The sequence below is a fragment of the Magnolia sinica genome, chromosome 3 (genome assembly GCF_029962835.1).
Source record: "Magnolia sinica isolate HGM2019 chromosome 3, MsV1, whole genome shotgun sequence".
Taxonomy (NCBI): Eukaryota; Viridiplantae; Streptophyta; class Magnoliopsida; order Magnoliales; family Magnoliaceae; genus Magnolia; species Magnolia sinica.
Window position 1 is genome coordinate 115,316,466 of NC_080575.1, and position 15,246 is coordinate 115,331,711.

Here is a 15,246-nt window from a genome sequence, read left to right on the forward strand (position 1 = left end):
GCTGTCAATGGGCTGTGCCTGTGTGGAGCAAAACTCAAAATTTTGAATGGGTCCAGCATGACTGGTTCAAAATCAGGCCTAGACTAGATCAGCCAATGCCTGGCCCATAACAGCCCTAATACGTGGTTGAATTACTTGGAGGTATATAGGTTGAATTACTTGGAGGTATATAAGATACCAGAATCTAGTGCATCCTTTCATTTAAAAGATGCCACGTAAAGCTTTCCTGATTTATTTCCTGTGTGTGCATGTGTGTGCGTGTGCGATGTGATCAAGACATCTTATCTAACTATAGAAATCGTAGAATTGTGAGAAATCCAATTGGTACCCACTTGAGCAGGAAAAAAAGGCCATACACTGATTGGTCCATGTAGGTGTAGACACCCTATTTCGGCATCTGACCGAGTCAAAATTGAGTCACTTTTGACATGCCATTTTGTCAAATTTCAACACTGTCGGACCCTAATTATCAGTGTTGGTTCACCCTTCAATTGCTTCCATATCCTTTGTATGCACCCACATTTTCATGCATCATTCTGTCTTCAAATGATAAGGGAAGTCCCCTGTGAGAAACATTGAGCCAAATCCAATACAACGTCAAAACATACATCCCATTTTAGGCCGCAGCACGAGCTGCACAACTGTAGCCATTTGGACCCCCAACCCATCACAAAAAAAAAAAGAAAAAAGAAAAAAGAAAAAAAAAACTTACTAAAATGTAGATTTTTACTTTAAAACAAACTGGGATAGTTGGCATCAAAGGCAATGACACCAATTTTAGTGAGAATCAGCTGGCGTCAGGGCCACTAACGCCAATGTAGAGATTCATTTTTGGAGGGATGGCCAGACGGTTTTAGAGCCACTGACTTTGATCCTGTGTTGCCAGCCGGTGTCAAAGCCACTAACACGGATTTGACTCCAGTTCCTAGAAATTTGTGTCCATGTGTTCATGGATTTCCCACCATTGGGGATGTCTCCGAAGTCTATAAATACCCTCATACCCCTCAATTTCACTCCATTGCACACCTTATAGTCCTCACTACACCAATTTCTTCCCTTCTCTCCTACTCTCAAAACCCTAAAAGCCCAGAAAATCCCAACACAACCCAAACACCTCTCAGCACAAGAAAGAAGTTTGAGTTAGAGGTGGAGTGAGCCTTGTGACAAATATTGCCGAGATTTTCACTTGCAAAATATTCATCACACGATATTATTGCAATAATATGTTGCGGTATTTTCAAAATCTCGGTTGTTTTCAATTTATCACAAAATTATTGCTTTTTTAATGTAAAACTTATTTAAGAGGTGAGTAATTCATTTATACCTAAATGCTTAAATTTTTTAAAAATGTTTATTAGTTATAATAAATATTTTTTAATATTTTATTTTTGGTGAGATTTTCCCAATAATATCACAAGAAAATTATCAAAATATGAAAGTCTCCCGAGAAATTCCCATGCTGATAAATGGCCAAGAACAAGATTTTTCTCTATTGTAGCGAGGATGGGTGTCCCCCAAAGAGATCTGGCATAGTTGACTCTAATTTTCTAGTTTTTGTTTATGTTCTCTAGTGTTTTCTAATCTTAGTTAATTCATACATTCATTGCTTTCTTTTTTGTTTTAAAAAATTTCTGCACGCTTTTGTGCGTGGGAATTGATCTACCCCTGAAAGAAAATAGTGTCCCCAAGGCCCTTTCAAAAGCACTATTTTAAAATAAAAAAAATCTTCACATATTCAATCTCATACAACTAATTTATCAAATCAGCCTATCAACCTTTTTTTAAAATGATCAAGTGAGCAGAAGTGGGTATCTGATGAAACAGAAATGATCCCCTTCAATGCATAGTGATCAACAATCCCCTCATTTTATTTGCTGAGGTTTAATGCACTTAGTTTTGTTTACCTTTCTTTTTTAATTTCATTTCTTAGGAAATAAAAGTGTGGTGTTAGGTTCTTTTGCATATCAAAATCAAGAGGGGATTCCATTCAACATCAGAGATACTGATACTTATCACCTATTGGCACCACTCCCTCTGGAGCTGACACTTGCTTACTATCTGGAAGGGGACACCTGTCCCTCACTGCCTCTGACGCTCATCAGAGCCAATCTCAACTGCCTCCGTCTTTTAATTTCCCTTTTCTTTGTTTCAATTTTCCATTTGATTTTTCTCCTGATTCTAGGACGCGCTTCCTAGTTTTGTGTTTATGCACCATGTGTAGTAAATTGCACGATAGTAGCTAAGACCCCACAGATGCCTGTATGCAAGAGGCGATTATAAAAAAAATGTTTGGCCTGTTTGCCAAAATCAAATAGTAGTGATCATTGATCTGAGTCTCAAAACTGGCCAAATCAGTGGCTTCAGATTCTTTTGTGGTGGGTTTAGTGCTTTTCCAGACTGACCCTGCAAAATCTACGCCCAAGTAACCAATCTGAGTGCAGCCAAATGTGGGCCCTTTCTCTACTCAAGCAAACATGCTTAAGACTGCTCTACTATTATATACCTGTTAGAGAGTTGCCTTGTTGATAAATAGGTTGTCAAGACAATGTTGTAATTTTTTTTTGGAACAGCATGTCTTCTTCTATTTATTTATTTCTTTTATTTCTTTTTTTCTTTTTCTGTAATTTTCAAATGCAAAACCAGTAATGGACATTGACTGATTATCTGTGACAGCAATGCCATGATCATCCATCATCATTAAAATTCCTCGTAGCTCCATAGGTGTTTTTACTTGCTTCGGAACTGAAAATTTGTGTTCATTGTCCATGTGGATACTTTTGCATCTTATGACTTTTGAAAAATATTCAATATTATAATCTTGCATATTTGTCAAGTACCTCAATCAACAAGTAGGTGTTCTATCATCTGTCCTTATCCCTTTACATTCTCTACAGAACTCAACATAAGAGGTCGTTTTTCTTCTATTTAACTGGTTTGCTTACATGGTCTTGCAGAACTGCCAAGAATTGGTCCAGTCACACATGAAGACATCGAAACGGCTTTGAGGAACACGAGACCATCAGCTCATCTTCATGCTCACCGTTACGACAAATTCAATACTGATTATGGTAGCCAAATTGTTCGGTGAAAGGTCAAGTCGGCACCCTTTTCAAACTTGGTCTATATATCCTTTTGGGTGTTTGTGCATTTATAACCATCATTCTTTTATGAAACCATGTGGTTGAATTTGGTCAGGTCTGGTTAGGAAAAAAAAAAGTTCAAGAATTTTGTATCATTGCCTCTTTTTTTTTTTTAAATGATTTAAAATGGTGTTTAGGGTTTGTTATATGGTTTGATGTTGGGACCACATGGTTTGTTGCCTACAGAAGTTGTTGTCACTGCTTTATTTCTCCACACCACAGTGCCATTTCCCAGCGGCCATGCAAGGGCGCAATGTTATGCATTTGTAGCTCTTTTAGGTGCCACTGAAATTCGGCCGGCATAAAATTATGTCTGTTGCTTTGTTCTCGAGCAGCTTGAAAGCAGAAGTGGATGCATGAACAGGTGTTGATTTCGGAACTGTTTTTAGCTCTTTCAAGATTAAGATGGAAATTATAGCATGGTCAGTATGGATTGCGACTTCTGTCTTGGTTCAGTCACTTGTGACGACAAATATGCAGGCTCAAGAAAGTGTCCAATCGATTCGGAATGATCACAATCCGGGAGTCTGAGAATCTTATCTGTAGGACCGACCATTCACCATTTTCACTAACCATAGGCTTTAATGGCCACTGATCAGACAGGCTGGATTGTCTGAGCGTTCATCCATTCTAAGTCCACTATATGGACGGTCTAGATTGTCCAATTTGCAGCCTCATTGGTCCACATAACTAGGTGATGGGGCACGCATTTTCTGGACCCCCTATATAAATTTCAATCACGTAACAATCGTTCACCCATTGTGGATGTCGTTGCCACAGTCACCTCCTTCAATACCTAGTGAGAATTTTTGAACACTGGGAGATCATTTGCCATCTTCCTCGAGAAATAATAGAGGTAGATGACATTTGATTACAACATCGATAGTGGAGCCCACAGTTATGTGGTCCAGACAATTGGCCTGATGGGTGCCATAGTAGAGGATCCCAAAAAAGTCCCCTAGTTGGGAAGCTCATAGTCCTTAAATCAGAGGCCTAAGAAGGTTGAATAGCTCAAATGTTGGATGGCCAGAATCTTTAAAGAAGGGGGCCGTCTGTTCAACAGTTAAGAATTCAGACAGATCTGGCTTTATGGTGAGGCACATTAGGGTGCTACTTGTTGAATGCAATGAAACCATCAAGACAGCTGAAGTGCTCCATATGCAGTGTGCTAAAAATTTCAGGCATGGGCACGGCCATCAAGTGAAAGTCGGATTGCCTGCAGCACCCGCCAACAGGAGTATCCCTGGTAGCACAATGCAGTCCAAGCTCTGTGGGCCCCACCGTGGTATATGTGTTTTATCCAATCCGTCCATCAGTTTTGCCAGAGCATGAGCTAAAAATGAGGCAGATCCAATTTTATTAAATATACCATCAGTCAGCATAGAGGTCTGATAGGCCAGCCCTCCCAGCCCAACTTAAATAAATATACCATCAAAGATCGAACAGGCCAAGGTGTTATCAGGTCCTCACAAAGTTTCAAGCAACGACCAGCTCCAGCATGCTTGCGCATCAACTTCCCTCTAAAGATTACCTTCTTATTGATCTTTTGGATCCAATCTCACCATCCAACACCTAAAAGATAAGTGCGTGGCTTCTCTTAGTGGTGGCAATGGGCCAGGATGCCGGGCCTGCCTTTGGCATCCCGGTCCTGTAGGGCCAGGGGCTTAAAATCTAAGGCCGGTGTCAGGCCAGCTGGTCTAGGGCCAACTGTGAATGGTCTTGATCAGACTGTTGGCCCGGTCCCATGATAAATTGGGATCCTCTTTGTACATGCAGTGTATAATCAAAACCATCAATACGATGGGATTCATCATGGATGGAGGAAAACTGCAAAAGGAAAGATTGAAAAAAAAAAAACAAAACCAAGTTAGGTTGGGGCCATTTCAAACCTTTGGTGATGTCACCCTTTCCGTTGGAGGGCCGGCCCAGTTAGTCTACGGCTAGGGCCAGTGGTGAGACCTGTTTAGCCCGTTATGGCTAGGGCTAGGGCTAGGGCAAGGGCTGAGTGCGTTTTAGCCCGTTAGGGCTAGGGCTCAGAGTACTAGGCCCGGGCCACGCGTAGGTCCGACCCATTGCCATCTCTAGTTGCTACTCGTTACATTTGATCTGATTATTCGCCTTCCGACAGGGAAGCTTCGGATTCCTGACCCAAAAAACAAAACATCAAGATAAAGGAGGCCAGGCACTTCACCAAGATATGATGTATTCATAGAAGTTCAACCAATGCTCCTAACGACATCTCTGCCAGATTGCATTCTTCAGATTTCAACAGGAACCACCTTCACCCATACAAGACAGGCATCTCCTGGCAAGTTGGAAGAGCAGAAAATTTTAGAAAAAAAAAAAGAATTATTGCAAATTCCATGCCCCTATCTACCTTATCAAACTCTGTTCATCCCATCCGCACCCTACTACTGTGCCCCATTTTTTTTTTCTCACTTCTTTTCCTTTATACTTACATCTATATACGGGAAAAACAAAAAAGAAAAAAGAAAAAAGGCCAAAACAAAGGGAGAAAAAAAGAGATGAAAAGGAAACAACAAACAACAGCCACCAACGATAAAATGGAAGCATGAAATTTGGTTACTACGACTGTGAATTCTGCTACTAGAGCCAAGCCAGTCCCTGTGGGCTCCGCCTTGCTCGAGCCTCCGCCAGAGAAACAGCCATGGCCAGCATCATTTGCTCCTCAAAGCTCTCGGGCAGAATGGGTCCTGCCATGATGGGCTGAAAATGGTCCCCAGCACTGTCAAGCATTGCAGCTCCTACATCCACCGCAGTATCCGAACTGGCATAGCTGGTCCCTGCTTCTGCCACCTCTGATCCATGATCCATCACCCACTCGCCTTCCTCTCTAGGTACTGTCCTTCCACTGTCAGGCGAGACCTCGATCCAGCTTTCAGGAGTGCAGTTCTCTGCCGCCCTCTCATCCACAGCATGTAATCCACCAGACTGAGGTAGCATGTCATATGCTGGCACATTCTCTGTGGCATTAGCAGAATCCCCATCCATGTGTTGACGCTCGGCCAGGGCAGCAATAGCACATGCAAGACCACCAGAGGGGGATGATTCAGACAGGGTTACAGCTGGAGAGGGGTGTCCATCTTCCGAAGCACATGGTTCAGATGGAGCGGTGTCACCGCTAGCCAGGTTTCTTTGGGTGCCACGCTCCTGTTTGTATTCGGATGAAAATACTTAAATAAATGAATAAATAAATAAGAAAGAAAGAGGGAAGTTCTGAAAAGGAAAAAGGAAAAAGAAAAAAAAATAAAAATCACAAGGAATAATATTAAAGGTAATGATATGGTTAGATGCCTAATTAATGGGAGCAGCACACTTCATTGAGGGCCGTAGGCATAACAATAGCCAGCTGTTTCGTTTCTACATGAGTGGGTCATCTGTACATAGAAAATCATGGCCTACCAGATATCTAATGAATTTGGCATCTTGCCATATGGTCCATGTCATTTTTCCAATGAGAAAAGGATGGGCCAATTATCAATTTCATTCAACCTGACATGCCGCTCTAGGAACACCACCAGAGCGTTACAATGCCCAAGCGGCAGCCCAGTGTTGCCACAGCCCTGCACTATATGAAATGATAGCATTACCAGGTAATGGTATACAAGCTGCAAGTTTTCTGGTGAAAATGCCAATTCCACAGTTGGTTGCCACCAAAACTGTTGCAGCAGAGCAGCTAGGTCTGGTTAATTGGACAAACAAAATGCAACCCAAAACTTCTATGGAACTTGCCAACCACACACGAGAAAAAGGTTTAAAAAATCTCTCAAATTTTAGACAAACAGGGCTGAAAATAGTTAACTTGTTCTCCCCTAATCAATGGTCGTGTTGTTTCCAGTATTCCTTTAAAGACTGAGGTTAAAAACACTACTTCTCCTCCTAAAACAGGGAAACAAAAAAAAAGAATTCCAAATACCTGGACACTCCATGCACCATGGGGGTTGTATACATGCTTTGTGGTGATTTCGGACCCATATTGGTTTTTAAAACCTCAAATTTTTATTTTTATTTTATATGGTTATGTACAAAGGGTGAGAAAAGCATCCAGTGGGACTAGTGGATCCCATGGTGAAATCGATGCGTACTTCTAGCCATCCGTATGAATCCATGGCAATCTGGACTCTGGACCCCTGATCTGGTCCAGATCTTTCATATGGGTTGTTGGATGGCCTATATTTCCAATCTGGACGGTTGGATAGGCCTTGAAATTAAATAAGGACTCTTGGATTGTCCAGATCTTCAAACAAATGGTCCTCATTTTCAATCAAACATCAATGAACAACTCCTGGTATCCGATTGGATGGTCCAACATCAAAACCTTTTATGGGATAAGGTCTGTTACTCTGTCATGCAAACAAGGGCAGGGCAGGGCAGGGCAGGGCAGGGCAGGGCAAGGATTAAAAAAATAATAGAGTAGGATGGAGCCATCACGAAGGTTAAAAAGAAAAAAGAAAAAAGAAATTGCTTCCAATTTCCAAACATATAAAACTTCCAGTTTCCAAAAGAGAAACATCAGCTTTGATGATGTAAAGCATTCTTCCTGAAACTTCGGTGCAAATCGGTTTGTCAGTGAGTTACAAAAAATCTTTTCATCTTGTCAAGGAGGTAGATATGACAAAAATAAGTTTCCATAACTAGAATCCAAACATTCATCCATATGACAACAGACAACCTTTATGTTAGTATATTTGTATCTCATTTACAAAAAGGAAAAAAAGAAAAGAAAAAGAAGAAGCATACTATAGTTATATCTACGTAATTGTAAAATGAGCAGTCTTTGTTTCACATATAATAAGTTGCTACTATCTGTTTTCACCCTTTTAAATCTTGGATAATTTGCTCAATGACATACCCATGATTCAAGGGGTTTCCAGTTTGTGGTGAAAATGTTTAAAAAATGACATTTTAATATTTCAAATAGAAAGGCTGATCTAATCTGTCAGGAGCATCACCTGAATGGAAAGCCAGATTGCTTCCATGACCATTATTTCCTCAAGATCCAGATCAAATTCATCCTCCCTGCATTTCAAAGACAGATATCTCATGAAGGTCATAAGATAGTAGTCAACTCAGAACATATCAACAAATTATACATGCACTTACAAAGAAGCTGCAGATACAAAGGCTCAGCAGTCAACATACGCCATACAAAAACTAGAGTTATATCTGAAAATCACTTTCAAAGTACATTGCATCACCACCTCAGATATAGAGCAAAAGAGAAGCACCAGTAAGAATGTAACATCTTCTTTTTTCTTTATAATTATTATTATTATTATTATTATTATTTTTTATTTTATTTTTTAAAGTTGAAAACTAAAACCATCCTTAAAAGCCATCTCATGAAACCATTTGATACTTCTACTAAGAACTAGAAGGTCACAATTAAAGCAATATGACATGCATTTGCAAGGTCTCAAACAGAAGTTAGACTAACTAGGTAACATGACTGAAGTTGTCTTTAAAAAATAATTTGGGACCACATTGTGCCACCAAACCATGCTTTATGACACAGCCATGCTTAGATGGGACAGAATATTGGGCAATTAAGGAACATGTTCATAGGATGGGTAGCTTAATTGAGGATGTTGAGATGGATGAGTGGCAAGACAAGGAAGGATAGAATTGGAAATGATGCATTCGAGGGAACTTAAGAGTAGCACCAATAGGCAATAAGACGAGGGAAATTAGACTTGGTTTTATATGTGGAACAGAACCCAAGAACAGCATCAGTTAGGAGTGAGTTGGTGTAAGTTGGAGCTCTGAAAGGGCAAGGGGATAGGCCCAAAAGGACATGGATGGAGGTAGTAAAAAAAAAAAAAAAAACGGATGACCTACAGTCTAACTGAAGATATCGCCCCGGACAGAGTAGAACGGCAGAACAGGATTTGTGTAGCCGACCCCAACTAGATGGGATAGGGCTTAGATGATGACAGGGATGATAATTGTGTCAACAAACCAAAGTTACAGAACAACTACTCCTAAAGCATAGAACAAAAATGTTGTACACAACAAAGTAACTCATTTTAAGTGATATTGAAACTATGCCAGCCTGTTACCAAAAATGAAACTAATACCCAGCCACTAAGCATAATAGTTTTTCAGCCTCAATTTCTTTTATGTTGCAAACTTAGGAGCTATGGAGAATTTTTTTTTTTTTTCCCCCTTTTCTTTCTTTCTTTTTATTATTTATTTTTGGAGGATTGACAATTACCAATTAGTCAGGACAAAGCTTAGATGATGATGATTTGGCAGCAATGATCAAGTGTAAGTGTCCAATACACCTACGTGTCAAATCAAGATAAATCTATTAAAACCCGACCAGTTGAGCAACTAAGTGTTTAATACACCCCGCTGCAACCCTTGTAAGAGCAGCCCATTACCTTAAATAATTTTAATGCTTCTTTAAGCAATTTGGGGAAGCATATGTCCAGTTGCATGCCCTCAGTAAAGCTCAAGGCAAAATAAAATGGATTGTGCATTAATGGATCCAAGCCATCTGATCGTTCAATAAGGGTCATTGGTCCACAATCCAAGCCATCCAATCATTAGAAAAGGGTCATTTGTCCACATTGATGGCTGATTGTGTGATCGAACCCATTTAAGAGCTCATATTGCAGGTCACCATATTAAACATCAGGCCCATCCAATTTCCAGATTGGAGATAAGACTATACAGCCATCCAGATTGAATATCTGGACCACATCAAGAGCCCAAATATCTTAGTGAAAGATCAGAACCATAAGATCAATCATGATGACGAGACAACAGTCCGATCGGATTGAGGGATCCAGAAATCTAGACAGATGGCCCTGAAGGACAATCAGTTCGACTCAGTGGCCCACAGGTCCTACCGTATTTCTAGCAAGATGTGCCATAACGGCTGTTATGTAATGGTAATGGTGGCAACCATTACGCTTATGGCATCGTAGCGGCTGTTACAGCCTGTATCATAGCAGTAATGGTGGTGGCCCTTATGGCCACCGTTACCATTATGAAATACCTTGATTTCTAGGCTACAAAAAAAAAAAAAAACAACTATGTATGGGTTTTGTACAATCGTACAACACCTTCCTAAGTCATAGGGTAGTGTATGGGCTTCTTTAATAAAAGTTAAAACTCTACACTGATCTTTTTAATGAGAAAAACTCTAGTGCTCTCAGAGCACTATAAGTTATATTACTACTAGTTGCATCAAGTCACTTCAAGGTATTTTGTATCGGTAACAGTGGTCATAATGGTTACTACCATTACTGATACGGGTATCAGCCGTAACGGATGATACAGGGACGTAACGACCGTTACAACTCCCGTAACAGTTGAAAATTTTCTTTTGCCAAAAAAATTCTGAAAAAATATCTAGAAAATCCAGAATAATATAAATATTCCAAATATATATTCATTTTTTTTTTGTTTTGAACATGTTTATGGTAGTGTAATGGTCCACTCTTTGGCGAGAGTGTTGTATCAGGCTGTTTAGTGAATTTGTGAACATGATTATATGTATCTAATGTTTACGCATCACAATCAAGCATTAGAACTAGAAATCAGAAAAAAGACATAAATACTACTTTTTCAGTTTTTTTGAAAAAAAAAAAAAAGCCATCGGAGCTTCTATTTACTCAAATCACTTTAATCTATGGTTTTAATCTTAAAAACTATAGTAAGAGTGGCCGAAATTTTTTGTAAAATGAGCTAGGAGAGTTTTTGAAATGCGAAAAGTGAAAAAATGAGGAGAAAAATGAATTCAAAAAAAAAAAGAAAAAAAGGAGAGTTTTTCAACCGTTACGGTGGTAACGGTCATTACGCCCCGTAACGGCCAATACGGACTCAAAAAATTAACTGCCCTATTTCACCCCTATATCGCATAACGGTCATGACCGTTACCCATACGTATCGGCCTTTACAGGCATATCGTAACGGATATGGAACACATTGGGTCACTTAAACAGTCCACTCAATTGATCTGAACTCTCCACTAAATCAAGAACATATTTCATGGGCTACCATGAAAAAATCGCACTGATTAGATATCCCAATAAATCCTCGATTTGACCTTCATTTTTTAGCCACCCATTTTCCTAGCCATGGATGGGACAGTTAGGATAGCCTAGCAAAAGTAATTCTTTAGAATCATAGGGAATCCATGATGCTCTCTACCACATGGATGGATCAAATTTCTGACTGGAACTACTTTTGTGTAACCGATCTTGACCATCCATATTAAAGGTGTCTGATCAGGTGGTTAATATTATCAAATTGGTGCCAAGTTTGCATGCTAGCCCATGAAACGTGCATTGGACCTAATGAACAGTATGGATCAAGGGGTCGGATTGTCTAAGTTTCCCAATGCAAGTAGGAGCACTATAACTTATTAGTGCTCTGAGATCACTAGACCATTTCTCCTTTTTAATTATTTATTCGCAGGGTGAGGCAATTCAGGCAAGTTTATCATGTGGACCAATAGGCTTTTTGCTTTGGTTTCTTTGAGTAGGAGTTATAAAGGAATGCTATAAATAGTCACATAGTCACATACAACCTCATACATATGAAACTGTTATGCATGAATTCAACAATTTGATTGAATGGATTCCTTTATTTTTGTTTCTTGAGATTAGAAACCATTTTCCAGAGGTGAGACACTTCCAGAAAACGCTAGCAAAAATACTTCCTGAGGTTTTTGTGATGAGACTCCTGATAGTTACCTGTCTTTAATTTGTTTCCTCATGTTGCTGCACTTGGTGATTATTGAGAAGTTCTGTAGATCTAGTGGGAATTATGACCTTCTAATTGGTAAGTATGTATTTGATCTCCTTTTAAGTTCGATTTCCTATTGATTTGCTAGTCACCCATCCCCAACCTTCCAAAGTCTTAGAGATCTCACAAACAACACCCAAAATTTAATTATGTACCATACAACTAGACATGAATGAACCTTCAAGACTGACATGGATATGAGAAGAAACTGCAAAAGAAATCTTCAGACAGCTTCGTCAATTGATAATTTTTTAAAAAAGATGATGCAATATTATTAGGACAAGACAGAAAACAGAAAAACTAAAGAAAACTAAAATAGACAACAGCCTAAAAAAGAAAAACAGCAGAAAAGTAAACAAAACAAAGAAGTCAAAAGGCCCACACCCACAATTACGGCACCCAATTGTTCTGTCAATTGATAGAAGATTGAGAGCAGCATATATCTAGTTGAATCATCACAAACCTGTTCTGCCTTGAGTGTGAAGGATGTCTAATTGCAGGTGCAGCACGCGAGCCTTGATAAGGCATGACCTCATCAGCTTGTGCAGGAAAGCTAAAAGATGGCACTGGGAAGTAAACAAAATCACATCATGCAATCAGAAAAATAATAGAATAAACAATGATCACATCAAAATAACCATTGCTAAGGAAACTGGATTCATAATGTTCAGCAAACCTGCAAGCGAGCTACTTGATATATCCCGATATTCTACTTCCCCTGGAGTCACTATTCTGCTAGAAGAGATTATCTCTTGTCTCTTCTGAATTCTCTCTTCTTCGTCCTGAAGCTCTTTCTGCCGCATCCTTATTTTTGCTTCAATAACCCTTTGCTCTTCCTATGCAAAGAATAAATATAGGCAATGGTCAGAACACCACCTTCTTCTGCAATGGCGGAATACATTCACATGTCACTAAACCAGAAACAGGCTATTGTAGAATGAATCTTACAACTTGTTCCATGCCCTTTTCCTCCTTTGTCCTCACACCACGATATTCCACGGCGTAATTTGAGGTTTTGCAAAATGGGCACCTTAAAATGTTAAAGTTGAACTGAGGATAAAATATTTAAAGGGAGTGTTTCACATAGAAGATCAGGAGTCTAAAATCCAGAGAACAATCACTTGTCAGACAATTGAAATTCACCAATAGAGAAAGGATACTGTGTTGGGCGAGCAGAATGAGGCGGTTTCATCTGCAGAAAGCACTCTGGCAACAAGCACACCATTAGAGCACGTTGTTATAGAGAGAATTTTCCTAATCTGTATTATAAATCGGGTGAAAGAGAGAAAAGAGAAGACATACCTGTACATATGCCTTTCATGCAACATCTTGAGCGATTGAGACTTGGATAATACTAATGGAAGAAAATGTCAAAAAACAACAAATTAGAATCCATACTTATGATTCAATCAGAGATCTTGTGTGACCTCCGAAAATCTCCAGATGATTTGAGCATTCGAATTATAAAAAGACAATAAGGAAGGCTACCACAAACATCTACACCATACATGTGGTACATGTGTGCGGTGATCGGACCATTGAATTTGTGAGCATTCACATGGTTAGGGTGTAGGCAGAATTCAAAGAAACTAGACAACTGGAGTCAACCGACACAAAGTTGAGAAAACTTTGAGAAGAGTCCACATTCCATGAGCAAAATTCTTGAGGATCAGATGGTTAAGATTGTCTGAGCTCTGTGATTTCCAGGCTATGGTACATCAACATGGTGGACCACCAAACAAAGGTTTCCAATCACAATACACAATGGCTCACCATAATTTTCTTTTCCATTTCTTCCAACCAGATTAGAATGCCAACTACCAACCATACGGGTAAGAAGCCCAACAATAAAAACATGTAATTTAATAAAAAGGATGAATGCAACATGAAACCTGCATCCTTACACAGTTTGCACGCCTTCAATTCTAACAAGTGGGGTATTGGGTATTCTAGATCAGTGGTCTTTTTTATCCCACCATGGATGGACTCTGCCCCAAATATCTCCTCCATAATACAACCTAAGCCTTTCAATTTCTCACCCTTGGATAGACACTTAAGGAGCGGAATACAGCAACAGTCTACATTCAACTGGAAAAGGTCCCAAGATTGGTTCTCTGAGGACTCCCAATCCAGGGGATTTTTGGGCATAGTCCATCCACGGTAAGACACAACAGACCAATGGTCCGGATTACCGAATCCTGGACACCACTTGTCAGAACTGAAAACCAACATATATGGCCGACGCTGTGTATATCACATGATTCCTCTATAACTAACAAATACGGTGGCGACGGAAGAAGATTCGTCATTCAACGACAGAACAGAATAAAGAAGAAGAAACAGATGGAAGCGAAGCCGACAGAATTACTGACCAGGAAGCAGATAGGGCATTCCTCCAGATCGAGGGCGCACTCATCATCGCCGGGGTAGCAAGGAGCCAGCTTAGAGTCGAGAATCAACTTCCTAAGCTTCTTATGATCGACATCACGATGTTCATACAGCCCTTGCGGCTTCGTGTACTTCTCATCGATCATATGCCGTCGCTTCCCCAGTTTATTCCCCATCAAAAAGCCCTTGCTGCTCTTCAAATTCCGACAAAATCCATCTCCCTAACCAAATCCCGATTCATCTCGATCAGATCGATCCAACTTACCAAGTCGAATCGATGAGACCTAATTCTCGTATCGAATTCCGCAAAAAGACACCATCAGAGCTCCCTCATCTTCCATAGATCTGCGAATCAACAAACAGCGATTCTAACGAAGAATTTCGAAAGACTTGCTGAAGAAAGATTCAGTAAGGGACGGGAATTCGAAGAGAAAACACTAATTTATCGGCGATCTCGATAGTATTTGGAATGATTCGAGATGTGACAGAGATACATTTGCAGACAGATGCAAGGGGGGGGGGAGCAGAACTTTCTGGAATCACAAGCGAAAGGGTTTTCTCTCTTCTCTGAGAGAGAGATGAGGAGTTTTTTGAAAAGAGAAAGAAGATGAGAAAGGAAATAAAAATAAATAAAGCGCGCAGAGGCTATAGCAAAGAAGGATGCAGTAGACTCGGCAAGAAGAGCCGAGTTGGGGGGCGAGAGGATGGAAATGGGGCTCGGACTGCATTAATTTACGACAATGCCATTAAAATTATAATGGATGATCAGCCTTCCTTTCTTTTTCGAGAAATACTCCAGTGCTCTCAGAGCACTCAAAATTATAGTGCTCGTAGTTTCATCGGGACTCTTAGAAAGTATTTTAATCGATCTGAACTGTTCATTAAGTCCGTATCACTTTTATATTCTATTATGAAAATTTTAAAATGGTCTTAAGATTCA

General features: G+C 39.8%; 2 protein-coding genes across 3 annotated transcripts in view; one reads left to right on the forward strand and one right to left on the reverse strand.

The window, feature by feature from the left end:
• The window catches only part of LOC131240854 (uncharacterized), a 29,277-nt gene extending 26,026 nt beyond the window's left edge, over nucleotides 1-3,251 (forward strand). Inside the window, exon 11 of the mRNA XM_058239357.1 lies at nucleotides 2,955-3,251. Within this exon, the coding sequence (XP_058095340.1) occupies nucleotides 2,955-3,088 (134 nt within the window). The 3' untranslated portion in view covers nucleotides 3,089-3,251. The remainder of the gene's footprint in view (nucleotides 1-2,954) is intronic.
• Nucleotides 3,252-5,326: 2,075 nt separating this feature from the next.
• Nucleotides 5,327-14,962, reverse strand: LOC131240855 (E3 ubiquitin-protein ligase GW2-like). 2 transcript variants are annotated; one of them, XM_058239359.1, is made up of 9 exons: nucleotides 14,801-14,960; nucleotides 14,291-14,651; nucleotides 13,221-13,272; nucleotides 13,079-13,124; nucleotides 12,867-12,948; nucleotides 12,595-12,754; nucleotides 12,382-12,484; nucleotides 8,114-8,180; nucleotides 5,327-6,311 (listed from the first exon to the last, which is right to left on the reverse strand). In XM_058239359.1, exons 2-9 carry the CDS (start codon nucleotides 14,480-14,482, stop codon nucleotides 5,748-5,750), a joined length of 1,266 nt encoding a protein of 421 aa, XP_058095342.1. In that variant the 5' UTR covers nucleotides 14,483-14,651; nucleotides 14,801-14,960; the 3' UTR covers nucleotides 5,327-5,747. The 2 variants fall into 2 exon arrangements, with proteins under 2 accessions (XP_058095342.1, XP_058095341.1); XM_058239358.1 differs by having other exon boundaries at nucleotides 14,291-14,962.
• Between the last annotated feature and the right edge of the window lie 284 nt (nucleotides 14,963-15,246).